This window comes from Propithecus coquereli, unplaced genomic scaffold (assembly GCF_000956105.1).
Source record: "Propithecus coquereli isolate 6110/MARCELLA unplaced genomic scaffold, Pcoq_1.0 Scaffold14, whole genome shotgun sequence".
Lineage (NCBI taxonomy): Eukaryota > Metazoa > Chordata > Mammalia > Primates > Indriidae > Propithecus > Propithecus coquereli.
In genome coordinates, this window is record NW_012138302.1 from 13,801,345 (window position 1) to 13,815,973 (window position 14,629).

A 14,629-nucleotide genomic window follows, 5' to 3' on the forward strand; every position below is an offset into this window, starting at 1 on the left:
TTTTCTTGAATATGAAAATGACATTTGCCTTGTACGGGTTGTGTGAGGATTAAACAAGACACTGTGTATAAAGTGCGTGGCGTAGTGGCAGAGTGTCTGGCACAGAACAGGACTTGATGTTATGTGAACAGAGGTCAGCTGAACCAGGGTGTACGCAGCCCATTAACCAGGAGACCAGTGAGAAATCTGCAAAGAATATTCTATTCAGATTTTCTGCAGTCATTGTGGAATGTGCCCACAATTTAATCCCAAAAGAACCTAGTGATTAGCTGGGCGAGGTGGCTCACACCTTGTAATCCTAGCACTCTGGGAGGCCAAGGTGGGAGGATCACTTTAGCTCAGAAGTTCGAGACCAGCCTGAGCAAGAATGAGACCCTGTCTCCACTAAAAATAGAAAAATTAGCCGGGCGTGGTGGCGCATGCCTGTAGTCCCAGCGACTTGGGAGGCTGAGGCAGGAGGATCGCTTGAGCCCAGGAGTTTGAGGTTGCTGTGAGCTGACACCACAGCACTCTAGCCCGGGCAACACAGTGAGACTCTGTCTCAAAAAAAAAGAATAGTTAGTGAAACTCAGAGAGATGAAGATGCTTATCTAAGGTCACAATATGGGTCAAGGGCAGAGCTGGGCTTAGGCTGAGGCAGGTTATGCTCCAGGGCTTGGACTTGTGCGGTGCCCCTCCTGACAGCACCCTCACATCAAGCACAGGCTCCAGTGCGACACAAGGGCTCTTTATTGCCAGTGAGACCACATGAACGAGCACAGGCTCCAGGAGGGCCCCAGGCACTGCCCAGGATGCGGGCTCTTCAGTGGGAGAGGGGCAGGGGGAGATTCAGACCTCAGAATGGTCCTCGGCTCACACAGCACCGTGCAAATACAGAGCTAAAAACTTCTTGAATGTCTCTGGCTGGAAATCAACCGGCCCAACAGGTTCCTAGAAAGAACACAGCCCATTAGGATCTGGCTACTAGGTTTAACCACAGCAATTACAACAAAGGTTGGCTTTATGTAACTCTTCAGTGCCTGGATGGAAACTGTTTCTTTCTCTGGCATCACCTCTCTCTCAGACCACCAAGTGGTGCTGAGGGCTGCAGGTGGCAGGACAGGAAGCATTCCTAGCCTCTTCCAGCCAAATCAGCCGTGCACACTGCCCCGTGCCTCCCGGGCCCTCTCTCTTCAACCACCAGGAACAAATGGTCTGTTGCCCTTTAATCCCAGGGACAGTGACCCCTCACCCATTCTGCACATTTATCAGCACCAGCTTGCTCCGCAGTGAGCCAGTGCCCAGTGCTGGAGACCACAAGTGACCTGACTCTGGTTCCTGTCCTCGAGGAGCTTACAGTCAGGTCTTCAAATAGTGAAAATAAAAGGTGACGGACTCATTCCAGAAGTAGGAAAAGATGCTGAGAAGGCAGGGGAGAAATGCCTAACTCACTGACTTTCAAACACGGAAGAGCAAGTAGAATGGACCAGAAAGAGAAGAAAAGGAGACTTCAGAGAGTCCAGCATGTGCAAAGTCATGAAGAAATGACAGCAGGAAAAGCAAGAGCAGCCAGAGCCCAGGGCTCGTGCTGGCGGGGCAGAGTGGCAGGAGATGGAACCGGAGGGGTGGGGAGGAGCCATCTGACCAAACCACAATGGGCCTGGCCCTGAGTTAGTATTCTGGAGGCACGAGGCTGAAGGAAGAGAACCTGAAGACACCAAGTGGTGAGGGAGAACACGACTAACAGCAGAGAGACCTGCGGTGGCCGGTGGGACTGTGCAGGTAAGGGGTGTTTGGGACCAAAGACAAGGGCCCAGACCTGCAAGCATTTCAAGGGTAGAAACAACAGTGACAGATGCTGGAGAACTGATTAAAGAACTGACACGCTGATAATGTTCAAAGGCTCAACAACTCCCATTTGGCAAACCTGGACTCAGGCCCTGTGTGGGACACTGCTAGTCCCGGAGCCGGCAGTACCCCCATTCTGTCCTCTCCGCCCCCCGACCCTGCTATGTGTCTCTGCAGTGTGCACATCACCGACTGGCATTGTAGCAGGAATTTATTTAGACATTGCTGCCGCCCACTGCACAGACAGCGGGCCTGGACTCTGTCAGTTGGGCATGGGGATGTAGCGGTGACAGTGGCATGGGCGGAATTCCTCATCAGTGGAATGGAACAATGAACGCCTCATCCACAGGCCCTGCCCTCGAGGAACTCAGAGCTCGGTTTGGTGGAGGAGAAAACATGTAAACAGATAACAAGGGCAAAGCAGCACGTGTGTGCTGTGAGGGGACACGAAGGCCAGGGGAGCCCACGCAGGCACGTCAGTGATGCTGGGGGTGGGGATTGTGGTGGTCAGAGAAGGCTCCCAGAGTGAGAACACTTATGCTGAACCTGGAAGGACAAGCAGAGGAGGCCGGAGGAAAGAGACAAGGCGGGGTGGGTGGAGAAGGGAAGAAGCAGGAAAGCCCCCGATAAAAAGGAGCAGCATCTACAAAGGTCCCGAGCAGGGCACCCTGGGAGCTAGAAGGAGCTGGGCATGGCTAGAGGTAGGAGCTGCAGTGAGGAGCTGATGGGACCCGGGGGGAAGCTGTCTTGCCTCAGGTGAGAGGAAGGGCTCAAGCAGCCCTCCGAGTCGAGATCCCAGGCAGGAATCCCAGAGCCTGGGTTCTACTCATAGATCACCCTGTCCACCCCAGGCTCATGCTGGGTAGGACCAGGCCTGGCCCTGACTGGCTGGACTTACCACAATCACCTTCTTTTTGATCACCGGACGACACCAAAAATGCCGATAGAGGAGCTGGTCTGAATCCACCCAGACCAAGTTCTTAACGCCCTCGTGAGAGGCCAGATCTGTGGTGTTCAACTGTAACACCAGGAACTGGAAGACACGCCCGTCTGTGGCAACACCCTGCACGACCACGGGCTGCTCCAAGACCTTGGGTTCATTCTGAGAGGAAAAGGGACCAAGAAAAACAAATTAGAAACTGTGGGGTGTTAGGAACAGCACAGATCAGGCAGCTTCTACTTCTGTGCATTACAACACCCACTCACTGCCATTTGATGGCTTCACCTTGGGGCAACTAACATAGAATGAGGAGTTCAGTGCACTGTCCCGGGCCAGGTCTTCCCTTACCCAGCCTGGCTCTGCCTGGCCTCTGAAGCCCCGTGGCCCCAGGTGCCTGCTCTTCAACTTGAGCACATTAAAGTAGTAATTCCCACCACTGAGAGGCAATTACTGGGCAAGCCGAAAAGTTCAGGCAGATGAGCTGGGAGGTTAATGACAGAAATCCCTCAAACTTACAGCGTTACCTGATGGGGACAACAGGGACATCAGCTATCAAATGTTAACCTGGAGGGTCAATGAATAATCTCATTCACTTCTGTCTCCATTTGACAGGTGAGGAAACTGAGACTCAGTGAGGTAGTGACTTCTTTGAAGTCACAAAGATAGGTGGCACTGAACCTAAACTGGCTCACTGGCACATTTTCCATTTCTGCCTTGCTCCTAAGGGCCTGGCATCCTGGACCTCCCTAAGCCTGCCGGCAGTCATCCCACCTGACTCCATGCTCACACTGCAACTCAGAATGTGCCGTGTTCCTGCAGTGTCCACGCCAGCCACGTCAGCATCAGGATCTCGCTAGCCAATGCACTTGCTGATGATCTCTTTCTGTACGTGCCCCTTGGTCATAGTTACAACACTAAAACCATTTACTTAGGGGCCAGGCATCTTGCCAGTTTTATATAAAGTCACTTCTCTCGTAAATCTAGAGGTACAGTCCCACTTAACAGACAAGGAAACTGACGTTCAGAGAGGTGGTATAATTTACTCCAGGTCACCCAGGAGGTGTAAGCCAGGATCAGATCCCATGCTATTAAGTCACTTAAAACTCTACTGTTCTAGTTTACACCTGGGATCCCAGTGTATCTGACAGTGGCACCTCTTTTCATCCTCAGTAGTGCCCCAGTTTGGATGATCAATCATATGGTCAATGCACTGAGACTTTGCAGCAAGCCAGTTTGGTGACTGCTACTCAATGGACAAAGATCCAACACGCAGGCCCCAGGAAACAGGGCAGACTTGATTCGAAAACGCTGCCTGCGCTCACCCCTCCGGGGCTGAATCTGACATCAGGAACAGCTAATGTCAGACCTCCGTGTGGACCACCCTGGGACTGTTGGCCTTAGAAATATCTGTTCTTAGCTGCATGAGAAATAAATAAAAAGAAAAGTACCTGTAAGTGTTAGCCGAGAATTCTGTATTGACTCTTATCTCCCTCTACAGATCAATAAAACTGCAGGTAGTACATAAATTTCTCAGCAATTTTACCTTTTACACGGAGGCTCTTCCCATAATTGCCCAACTTCACATCCCCAGGAATAATTTGTACCTAGGGGGTGGAGGAGGCCTCCTCTCCTACCCAACTGGGTGGCAATTAGTGGCATCGTTGCTACCCAGGCTCTGCTGGCAGTAGCTGGCACAGAAGCTACAATGAGCCTGCAGGCCTAGAACCAGGAATGTGACTATCTCTGCTCTTTCTCCTGCTTGAGTTGGGGGGTAGTGTATCCTTTGAAGCTGGAGGGATCACAGCTCCAATCCCTGCTTCCCAACTCATTAGCTGTGGGATCTTGGGCAAGGTACCTAAATTTTCAGAGCCTTTGGGAAGTATACAGTCAGAGAATGGGAATAAAGATAGCCTTCCTAGAATTGGAAAGACACAAGAATGTTACATAAAGATGCGACAGCTGCTAATCTCTTAGCTGTGTGACACTGGGTGAGTACTTAGCCTCCCTGAGCCTCAGTTTCCCCAACTGTAAAATGAAGGTAATATCATCTCCCACATGGAGTTAAATAACTATCAATACAAGGACTAAATCCTGCAGTGGTTCTGAAATTTTAGTGCAGTGGTTTTCAAACTGGGGCTTGTATCAGCATCACCTTTTGGTAAAATACTGATTACTGGTCCCCGATCCCAGGGTTTCTCACTCAATAGGTCTGGCGTGGGTCTGAGAATTTGCATTTCCAACAAGTTCCCAGATGACATTCCTGCTGCTAATCCAGGACTATATTTTGAGAACCACTGATATAAAAAACCCTAATTAAATGTCTGGCAGGTAGCAGATGCTCATACAGGCAGGGTCCATTCCACTCCCCATCCATCTGGCTGACCATGCCTCCCAACCCCACCCAGTGTCTAGTCTGAGTAGGATGGGAGACAACATTTCAAACTTCCTCACTCCTCCAGAAGGCCTTAGGCTCTACCTACCACCTGGGAGTGGCAGCACCTCTCAGAATCCCTGTGCCCCTCACCCCCAAACCAGGGATCTGGTGTTCCCCGCCTGCTTGACAGCTCCTGCTGCCCTCCCCTACCTGGAGGCCTTTGCCCCAGGGCCAGGCTTTCCTCCAATCTTGGGGACAAGTCTCTGTGACAACCACTCAGCCTGCAGTCTATACTGCCTAGGCCCCTGAGACCTGCTCTTAGGATCAAGGGGCTACCACCACATGGTATGTTGGGTACCCAGGAGCCATCCTGAGTTGGTAGGCAGGTCTGAGCCATCTCTATCGCTTCACTTCCTCCTGCCTGCCTGATGAAGCCTTGAGCTCCAGTTGTGACACTACGGAACAGAGGCGGGGTGCTGCAGCATGAACTGAAGATTCCAGAGTGGTAGACGCCAATCCTTTTCCACCGCTTACTGCTGTGTAATGCTGGACAAGCAGCATAGCCTCCCTGTGATTCTATGGCATAATCTGGAAAATGGGGATTTCAGTGAAACTCTGTGGGCTACTGTGATCAACAAATGAGCTATCTAGGCAAAGCCTGGGCACACAGTCAGCCCCCCGTGATGTCAGTTCACCCCTGCAGGGTGGGTGGAAGTGCATCTCCCCAACTCCTCAGTCAAGCAAGGAGTCCCCCAACACCCCTTTTCTTCCTTTGAGCAGTGCCCTTTAGGCAGGAGACCAACACAACACGAAGCAGCTCAATGGTCTTCTCCGCTTACGTACCCCATAGAGGAGCCGGGCCTGGGCCAGGGCATTGCCAAAAGCAAACAGGATCATCTTGGCCCGCAGCTGATCTGGCCGAAAGCGGTGTGGTTTTATATTGGCTGTGTCCAGGATGTACAGGGTGTGGGGATGGGGGTAAGGATAACCCTCCCGGAATCCTGCAAGAGATATAATCACGTGAAGAGGTGGAAAAAGTTAATCAGCCCTGACGCAAAGCCTCAGGAAAATAACCTCCCTTCAGCTCAGGGGCAGGCACTACAGAGAGACTCAATAAAGGTAGATATTACCGCTGTAGCTCAGGGGCTGGGAAACCTCAGTCTACTGGTTGGCCTGCTGCCTGTTTTGTAAATAACATTTACTGGAGCACAACCACACTCACTCACTCACGTATGTCTACTGGGTAGCTCAACACAGACCATATGTGGCCTGCAAAACCTAAAATATTTACTGTTTGGTTCTTCACAGAAACTGCTTGCCAACCTGCTTAGGTGCATCTTGCACACTGGTTCTAGTTTCACCCCTTTCTTTCTCATTCAGGTGCACAGATGACAATGATGTTAGGAGAGGGACATCTGAAATCTGTGGTAATTATTATTGTTATTAATATTTTTAGCAGCATGTCCCTATAACCAAGCTGTGGTAATTATTAAAAAGACAACAAGTCATTTCAAAATTCAGTACTTTAATATTAGTAACAAATGTCTTGCTTCATAATTCACAACTGATCCGCACAACACTCGGGCTGAGAATCAAAGTTTAGCACTTGCTCATCTCGGCCACGACCCTGTCAAGTCATGATTCTCTTTTGCATAGCTATAAGTAAGGCTTGGTAGGGTGGGGGCTTCTAGAATGCATGACCTGGATCAGTGGGTGTGAGTGAAAAGGAAGAAGAAAGAGGCTGGGAAAATGTGGCTGTAAAATCCCAGAGGAGCACACTGCCCAAGAGAGCTGGCTCTCCTGCATGCCTTGGTCCTTCAGTCTGCTCAGGTGCTCAGCACAGGTAAATACCCAGCACCCACTCTGCGCCAAGCCCCATGGCAGGTACCGGGAACAGAGGCCAAGCAGGGCCTGCCATTGCTTTTGAGGAGGGGAGAAAGACAGGAAAATCCACCATAGCTGTTGGAGGGATATGTCAGGACGGGATGTGAGTCAGGGGTGTGGCAGGGCAGGTGAAAGGGCCCTGATGAGACTGGAAGATTGTCAACCTTTTCTGGGAGAAAGTGATTCCTGCTATGAACTATGAAAGAAAAAGTATTAGCAAGTAGAAGACAAAAAGGGAAGGACGGTCGAGAGCTCTAGGCAGAGGGAGGAGGAAGTGCCCAAGCCAGTGATGAGAAAGGGCGGCACGTGTCAAGTATGATGGGAAGAAAGGGGCTGGGGAACGGGGACAGAGGCAAAGGCGAGGCCGGAGAGGGGACAGAGGCCAGATGTGAAGGCCCTGACACGATGCGCTAAAGAGGTCCGACTCTACCCGGCAGGAAGTGGGAGGGCATGCAGAGAGGCTGGATCCAACTGGTGTCTTAGAAAGGCTACTCTGGATTGTGAACTAGATGAATTGGAGAGAAAATAGCCTGGGGTCAGACTGACCAGTTGGGGGCTGTGGCAACAGGCTAGGTAAGCAGTAAGGACTGACCTAGGTCGTGGTTGTGAAAATGAAGGGGTTTATGAGGAATGCGCTACAGCTCATGATGACAGAGCAGATGGTAGGAATTCTGTCTTGGCTGAGTGTATGGAGGGGCCTTGTTTGGTGCAGTTTGGATTGATGGCTCCATTCAATGTTCATGGGGCTTCCTCAGTCCTTGAAAGAGGTTGGCCAGAGTTTATAGGGTGAATAGAAAGAGGGTGTCTTTCAAGGGACCTATGAATAAAGAAAAAAACTTGGTCAAAGCCCCTCAAGCCATTTAAAACTCTGATGTAACAGTTACTTCTCAGGGATAAAAAGCAAAGCAGCCTTTGAGCAAATCATTTAACCTCCCTGAGCTGCAGCTTCCTTGCCTATAAAATGGAGATGAGAGTACCCATCTCACGGGGCTGCCACATGGATCCTAGGAGGTAACTCATGTGAGGGGCCTAGCACCTAATAAGGTCTCGATATATCCTTTTCCTTCAGTAAAAGCCTGTCCCTCATCTTCGCAATGCCTAAAACACAGAGGCTTTGATCCTTACCTGTGTCGTCCTTCACATGATAAGCACTGCATTCCTGAAGATCGATAGTGGGGGATATTGGATAGAAGGTCTCAAGAACATGATCCTTAGTAGCTTCAACCTCCTCTCTGGAGGCGACAGGGGACAGAGGATCCTTGGCACTCAATCGGGCTCCACTAGAACCACGGATCTGAAAGAGAAAAGATTCTAAAAGGAGAGAAAGGTGATTAGTCTAACCTGGTCTAGAGAACCTCTTCTCAACTCAGCAAAGTCTAAAGCCTTCATCCTCCTATGTGCCTCAAGTCATTTATAGCTTTTCCAGATGATCGGCTTAATCACAGAATACAAAATTTTGACTTAGGACGTTAATCCTGGGACCCGTGAGTGGGGGGTGAACCAACGTACTCTTCTTCCTGGGTCCCTTCCCAATAAACCTTGAGGGCTGGTGGTCTCTGGGGGTTTAGGTCTGTCCCATACAGATCTTCCTGAGCACCTGCCCTATGCCAGGAACCATGAGGAGTGAGAGTTACTCTCTGTTCTCAGGTAGCTTACCAGGTAGTAAGTGCTACAACAAAAAGTACGAAGCATATTCGGAAATAGTCCAGGTGGGGAAAACTGACCTTCTCTGGGAAGTTCCCTGAAAGTGATGCCTTAAAACTACGTTTTAAAGGATGGACAAGAGCAGGGTTTCTCAATCCTGGCACTATTCACTTTTGGGGCCAGATAATTCTTTGGTGAGGGGGGCTGTCCTGTGTACTATGGGACATTTAGCAGCATCCCTGGCCTCTACCTACTGGATGCCAGGAGAACTCCTTCCTCATCCCATCACCTCATGCCCTATCCAGGTCAGAACAATCAAAAATATCTCCAGATGCTGCCAAATGTTCCCTAGAAGGCAAAACCATCCTTGGTTGAAAACCACTGGGTAAGAGCTTGCCAGACAAAGAAAGCAGGGGGAAAGCATTCTAGTTAAGGAGGAGTAACATGACCAAAGGCACAGGAGTGTGCAATTCCATGGCAGAGTCTAGAGAGATAAACCCAGATGACTAGAGTGTGGTACGGCAGGAAAGGAGGAATGGAGAGAAGCACTGACACTAGTGGTGGGGGAGAGACTATTAAACCTAGGAAAAGGGGCCAGGTGCAGTGGCTCACGCCTGTAATCCCAGCACTCTGGCAGGCCAAGGCAGGAGGATCACTTGAGCTCAGGAGTTTGACACTAACTTGAGCAAGGGCAAGAGCTCGTCTCTACTAAATATAGAAAAAATTAGCCAGGCATGGTGGTGCATGCCTATAATCCCAGCTACTTGGGAAGCTGAGGCAGGAGGATTGCTTGAGCCCAGCAGTCTGAGGTTGCTGTGAGCTAGGCTGACGCCATGGCACTCTAGCCTGGGCGACAAAGCGAGACTCTGTCTCAAAGAGAAAAAAAAAAAAAACCTAGGAAAAGGGCCAGCTTGTCCTTAACAACTGACAGTGAAAACAACTTGGCCCGCCAGAAAGCCTTGTTTAAGTTGGATTAGCATATATGCTACATGGATAGCAGAGTAGGTGGTATGAGGAAACAAATTCAAACCTGACTGATCCGCGAGCCTGCCATTGTGACTGTACGCGGGTGCCCTTCACAGAGGTCCTCATGCCACCACCAGGCGAAATGTGCCTAGAAAAACTCCGTGAGAATGGCCTCCTGAGGAGTCTCCATTGAGGCAAATCTTCCTCTGAAGGTGTTTAGATCTTTAGAAATAGTCAAATCAGTGTGATGATAATGGATCAGGCTGATTTTCTTCTGTCTTAAAAATTGGTGTGGTCAATAGCACTGTCTTTTAGTTTTCGCAGGTGGCCTCCCTTACTGGGTATGCAGAAAAGGGATACTACATCTGTGGATGGAGCAACTCTGACCTGTTTGCTAAAATACATCATACTCACACCTCACGAATAGTTTCCTAAAGTACTTCCTGTTTCCTCACATATAATCTGCAAGGAAAATAAATGTGCCTTAACCTCTCCTAACCTTGGGTTTTAGATTCTCCCCACAGACCGCTCTAGTGTGGTTTCTAATTCAATTCCTTCCACATCCCTCCTCCAGTGACAGCTCCAAATGGGGCAGTTTAATTAGAGGTAATACTTGATGATGGGCCAAAAAGTACTCCCCTATTAATGAGGTTCACTAATTTCCTCAGTGGTGCCATTACCTCTGCAAAGCTGACTCCTTGCCAGGAAGTCCACACACAAGGGGGCAAGCTGGAGAGACCTGACCGAGCAGATGTCCTGAAATCCCAAATCAGTTCACAGCTGGTTTCCCTGCTCTACGAGTCTACCAGTTAGAACACCTGTGTTCTCTGAACACCCCTGCCTGAGGCACCTGAGAGTTGGTATTCATCACCCATCCCTTCAGTCAGCACCTACTGTGTGCCACTGTTAGACACTGTGGACAAAATGAGTAAGACACGGTCCCTGCTGTCAGGAGTTCACAGTTCAGTGGGGCAGACAGAACAGGTATCAGCTACTGACAGTGTGGTGTAGTCTGTGCTATGATGGTACAGTCGGCATGAGGAACACAGAGGAGGAACAGCTACCTCAGCCTGAATTCACAGAAGGGGCTTGAGTGGAGTGTTACAGGTAAGTAGAATGTGGTTAAATGAGGAAAGTGGGAAAGAGCATCCCAGACAGAATGCACAGCATGCGCCAAGGCACAAAGGTGCAAGAGCTTGATGCCAAAAAGCTGCAAGTGGCTAATTTAGGGATGGGGGCAGGACAGGAGAGCAGAAGAAAGGACTAGAAAGACTAGGTGGGGGCCAAATCACAAGGACCTGGTATACCATACAAATGATTTACGCTATTGGGAGACAGTGAAGGATCAGAAACAGAGAAGGGACATAAAAAGACTTGCACTTTAGGCTGGGCGCAGTGGCTCATGCCTATAATCCTAGCATTCTGGGAGGCCAAGGCAGGAGGATCACTTGAGATCAAGAGTTCAAGACCAGCCTGAGCAAGAGTGAGACCCTGTCTCTACAAAAAAAAAAAAGAAATTAGATGGACAACTAAAAATATATGGAAAAAAATTAGCCGGGCGTGGTGATGCACACTTGTAGTTCCAGCTACTCAGCTGAGGCAGGAGGATCCTTTGAACCCAGGAATTTGAGGTTGCAGTGAGCTATGATGACAGCACTGCATTCTACTCAGGGTGACAGAGCAAGAGCCTGTCTCAAAAAACAAAACAAAACACACAAAAAAGACTTGCACTTTAGAGAGATCACTCTGGTAGCAATGTTGAAAATGGGTTTGGAAGAGTAGAGAAGTGTGAAGGGGGTAAGACTGTTGCAATAGAATATGAGCTTGTGAGGGCAGAGACTATACACGCTTTATTAATTCCTCATCTTCAGCATTTAGTCATTCCCAAGCACATCGTAGGCACTCAACAGACCTGGCAGACTGTTAATGGCTAAATTAATAGTCTGAGAAGTGATTAAGAACAAAAATAGCTGGGCTATGGATACTGAGGATATGTCTGAGCCTACAAAATTAGACCACGAAGTATGGGAGTGAGGATAGGTATTTGTGGGGAGGGAGATGTGAGCTGGTGGTGAGGCTAAGAGTAGAAATATTTTAAAAAGCAGACCAAAGTTTTCTGGTATACAAGACGACCAACCTCGATTCCAGGCGGTGGATAACGTGTAGTTTTTGACACAGATCCGTCTGACCAGAGAAGGATGCTTGAGAATCTGGGATTTACACAGCTGTATCATACTGTCCACAATGACCGGGCTTGGAGAAAGGAAGAGACATTGGGAAACTTAAAGCAACAGGTGACTCCAAGATCCATTAGTTGAAAACCTTATTAACTTGGGGGAACTTACCAGTAGGTCATTCTCTCGGGGATGTCCTCGGTGGAATGCCAGAGACGGGCATGAGAAATCACGTCCAGAACACACTCATCTTGGTTCTCTATGTGGTTCCTTGGGTCATCAACAAGGCTAAGCACCTTCTCAGGAAGGCCTTCTATTAACTTGGCCTTGGTAAGCCAGAGGGCCTGCTTTACACCTTTGGAGTAATCAGCCACAAAAAAAAAAAAAAAAAAAAAGATGACGATTCAGGAAGAGATGCTTATATCTGCCAGGTAGCATCTTGGGGAAAAGGCTGCCTCAAAAGAGAAAATGAATTTGTTCTGTGACACCTGAGGAGATAGAATCAAAAATGAAGAGCAGAAGCTAGGAAGGCCAGATTTCAACTCAACTTCACGAATAACCATGCACTTCAGGACAGTTAACAACTGATAGAGGTAGTGAGCGCCCGCCATGGGAGGAATTCAAACAGTGGCTAAGCTTCTGAGATTATATGGCTGATGGCTGGTAGGAGACAGACTCGAGGCCATGGAACTAGATGAACATCAGCCCTTCATTTAAGATCCTTTCTATTAACCCATACCCCAGCCCTGACTAGAAAAGCCCAAGTCTACCAAATACACCTCATTTATTAGGTGTGGGCCCAGGATTAGGCCCATGCTGCCTTATCAAGGGAAAGCAACTTTCGGAAATAATGGGAATAACTTTTGGATCTCCATGTATACCTTAAAGAGCCCTGAGTTTGGGGCCACTTATACAGACAATTTTTCACATCTCATCTTAACCCTGAGATTCTATAATGAGCTATTTTATAAACAGGTGTTTGTATGAGGCAGCCCTACAAAATGTACTGCTGTATTTGTCAAAAGGGTCACACTGAGTATGTTGTTCTATTTATTACACAGGGTGTTCTCTGAGACTTTCTGAATCTCTCTCTGGCCTTATTACAGAAAGGTGAGGCTTTTACACAGTGAATTACATAACTGAAAATATTTTTCTCTATATCACGAGTGGGCAACAAACATTTTCTTTAAGTAAACACTTTCAGCTTCTGAGCTACACAGTCTCTGTCACAACTACTCAACTCTGCCATTGTAGCATGAAAGCAGAGATAGGCAGTAATTAACAAGTGTGCATGGTTTTCTTCCAATAAAACTTCACTGACAAAAACAAGTAGCTGGCCCAGTTACAAGATCCCAGCTCTGTATCATTTGTTGACTGCTAGCACCTCAGAGTCAAGTTTGGGTCTCCCCTTTAGCAAGCAAAACCTCACAGAATGGATTTTTTTTTTTTTTGGTATTTACCCCACTATTTTTCCTTTGTACTGATTCCCTCACCTATTTTTATTTCATCTGGTTGTGTTATAAATAAGCTGCCCAAAATACTCTCAGGAAAAAATAATGTATAAGTAAACTAAAATAGATTCAATTTAGACTGTGTCTTTAAATATTAAGGATGCTTAGCTACTCTCAGTGGGATGGGCTGTGGTGCCAGGTAAAACCTCCCTAGCTTCACTTTCCCTAAATTTGGCTTCCCTAAGGAAGGAACAGGCATAGACTAGGTACCTAAGTTCTGGATCCAATCTTCTATCCTCAGATGGAAGTTAACACTACATTCTTTTCAATGACTATGCCCACAAGTTGAGAGAGGGCTGGTGACTGCTTTGGTTGGCAGGCTACTGATCCCAGCTGGAAAAATACTACCCCAACTCAGGAACGTATCTTCATTTGAAAAGCTATGTCTGGGATGAAAGGGAACCTAGGACACTTTTGGGGAGACACACTCAGGCAATTTTTCTTGTGGTAATAAACGAAAGCCAATGAGTGCAACGAGACTTTTCACTTTAAGGCTCATAAGGCATCACAACAGAAATACAAATACTTAGAAATGTAACTTCTTGATTTTGTGGTACAGCAGAAAGAACCTTGGTCTGGGAGTCAGATAAACTGAATTTGAGTCCTGACACTGCCACTGTTCCTTAAACTTGAAAATGGATAAAATATTAAGATTTTATGGGCTGGACCGAGTGCAGTGGTGTTTACAACTGATTGGTCACAGCTAGTTACAGATTCCTTTGTTCCTTCTCCACTTCCACTGCTTCACTTGACTAGTAAAAAAAAATTTTTTTTCAATTTGAAAAAATTAAGATTTTATGGTTCACTACCATATGAATAATATGTAATAATGAGCTGCCATTTACTGAATGTCACCATCTACCCTGTGCCAGGAGCTGTACCTACAAGTTAGATGGTATTTTATGGAATGAAAGATGAAAGTCAGAAAGATCAAGGAATTTGCTTCAAGTCACAAACCTTGTAAGGTCATGGGGCTGGAAGGAGAACCTGAGCTCTAAAGACCATAATCTCTCCATTACCCCAATCAGCTTCTCTAGCCCTGTATCTTGCAGAGTTTTATTACAGACTTTATAGAACCTCTCTGTGAGTGTGAGTGGCAAAAGCACAGGATATAAGATATATTTTTCAGCATAGTTAAACAAGTGTAATCTTAACTTCTAAAATACTGCTAATACATTCATCCACTTGGCATTCTGTTACCAGGGTCACTCAAGGGTGCCAAGTCTTGTGAGATCCTTCACAGCACTTGTGAGGTGAGGACACTGGAAGTGTTTAAAGGCTGGAAAATCAGCTTTAAAGAATGGGATTG

General features: G+C 47.8%; 1 protein-coding gene across 1 annotated transcript in view; it reads right to left on the minus strand.

Moving 5' to 3' along the window:
- Positions 1-708: 708 nt before the first annotated feature.
- MRPL37 (mitochondrial ribosomal protein L37) overlaps positions 709-14,629 on the minus strand; it is a 20,975-nt gene continuing 7,054 nt past the window's right edge. The window contains exons 2-7 of the mRNA XM_012639443.1: positions 11,981-12,164; positions 11,773-11,888; positions 8,151-8,336; positions 5,985-6,142; positions 2,726-2,929; positions 709-930 (exon numbers count right to left, since the gene is read on the minus strand). Of these exons, the coding sequence (XP_012494897.1) occupies positions 853-930; positions 2,726-2,929; positions 5,985-6,142; positions 8,151-8,336; positions 11,773-11,888; positions 11,981-12,164 (926 nt within the window). The 3' untranslated portion in view covers positions 709-852. The remainder of the gene's footprint in view (positions 931-2,725; positions 2,930-5,984; positions 6,143-8,150; positions 8,337-11,772; positions 11,889-11,980; positions 12,165-14,629) is intronic.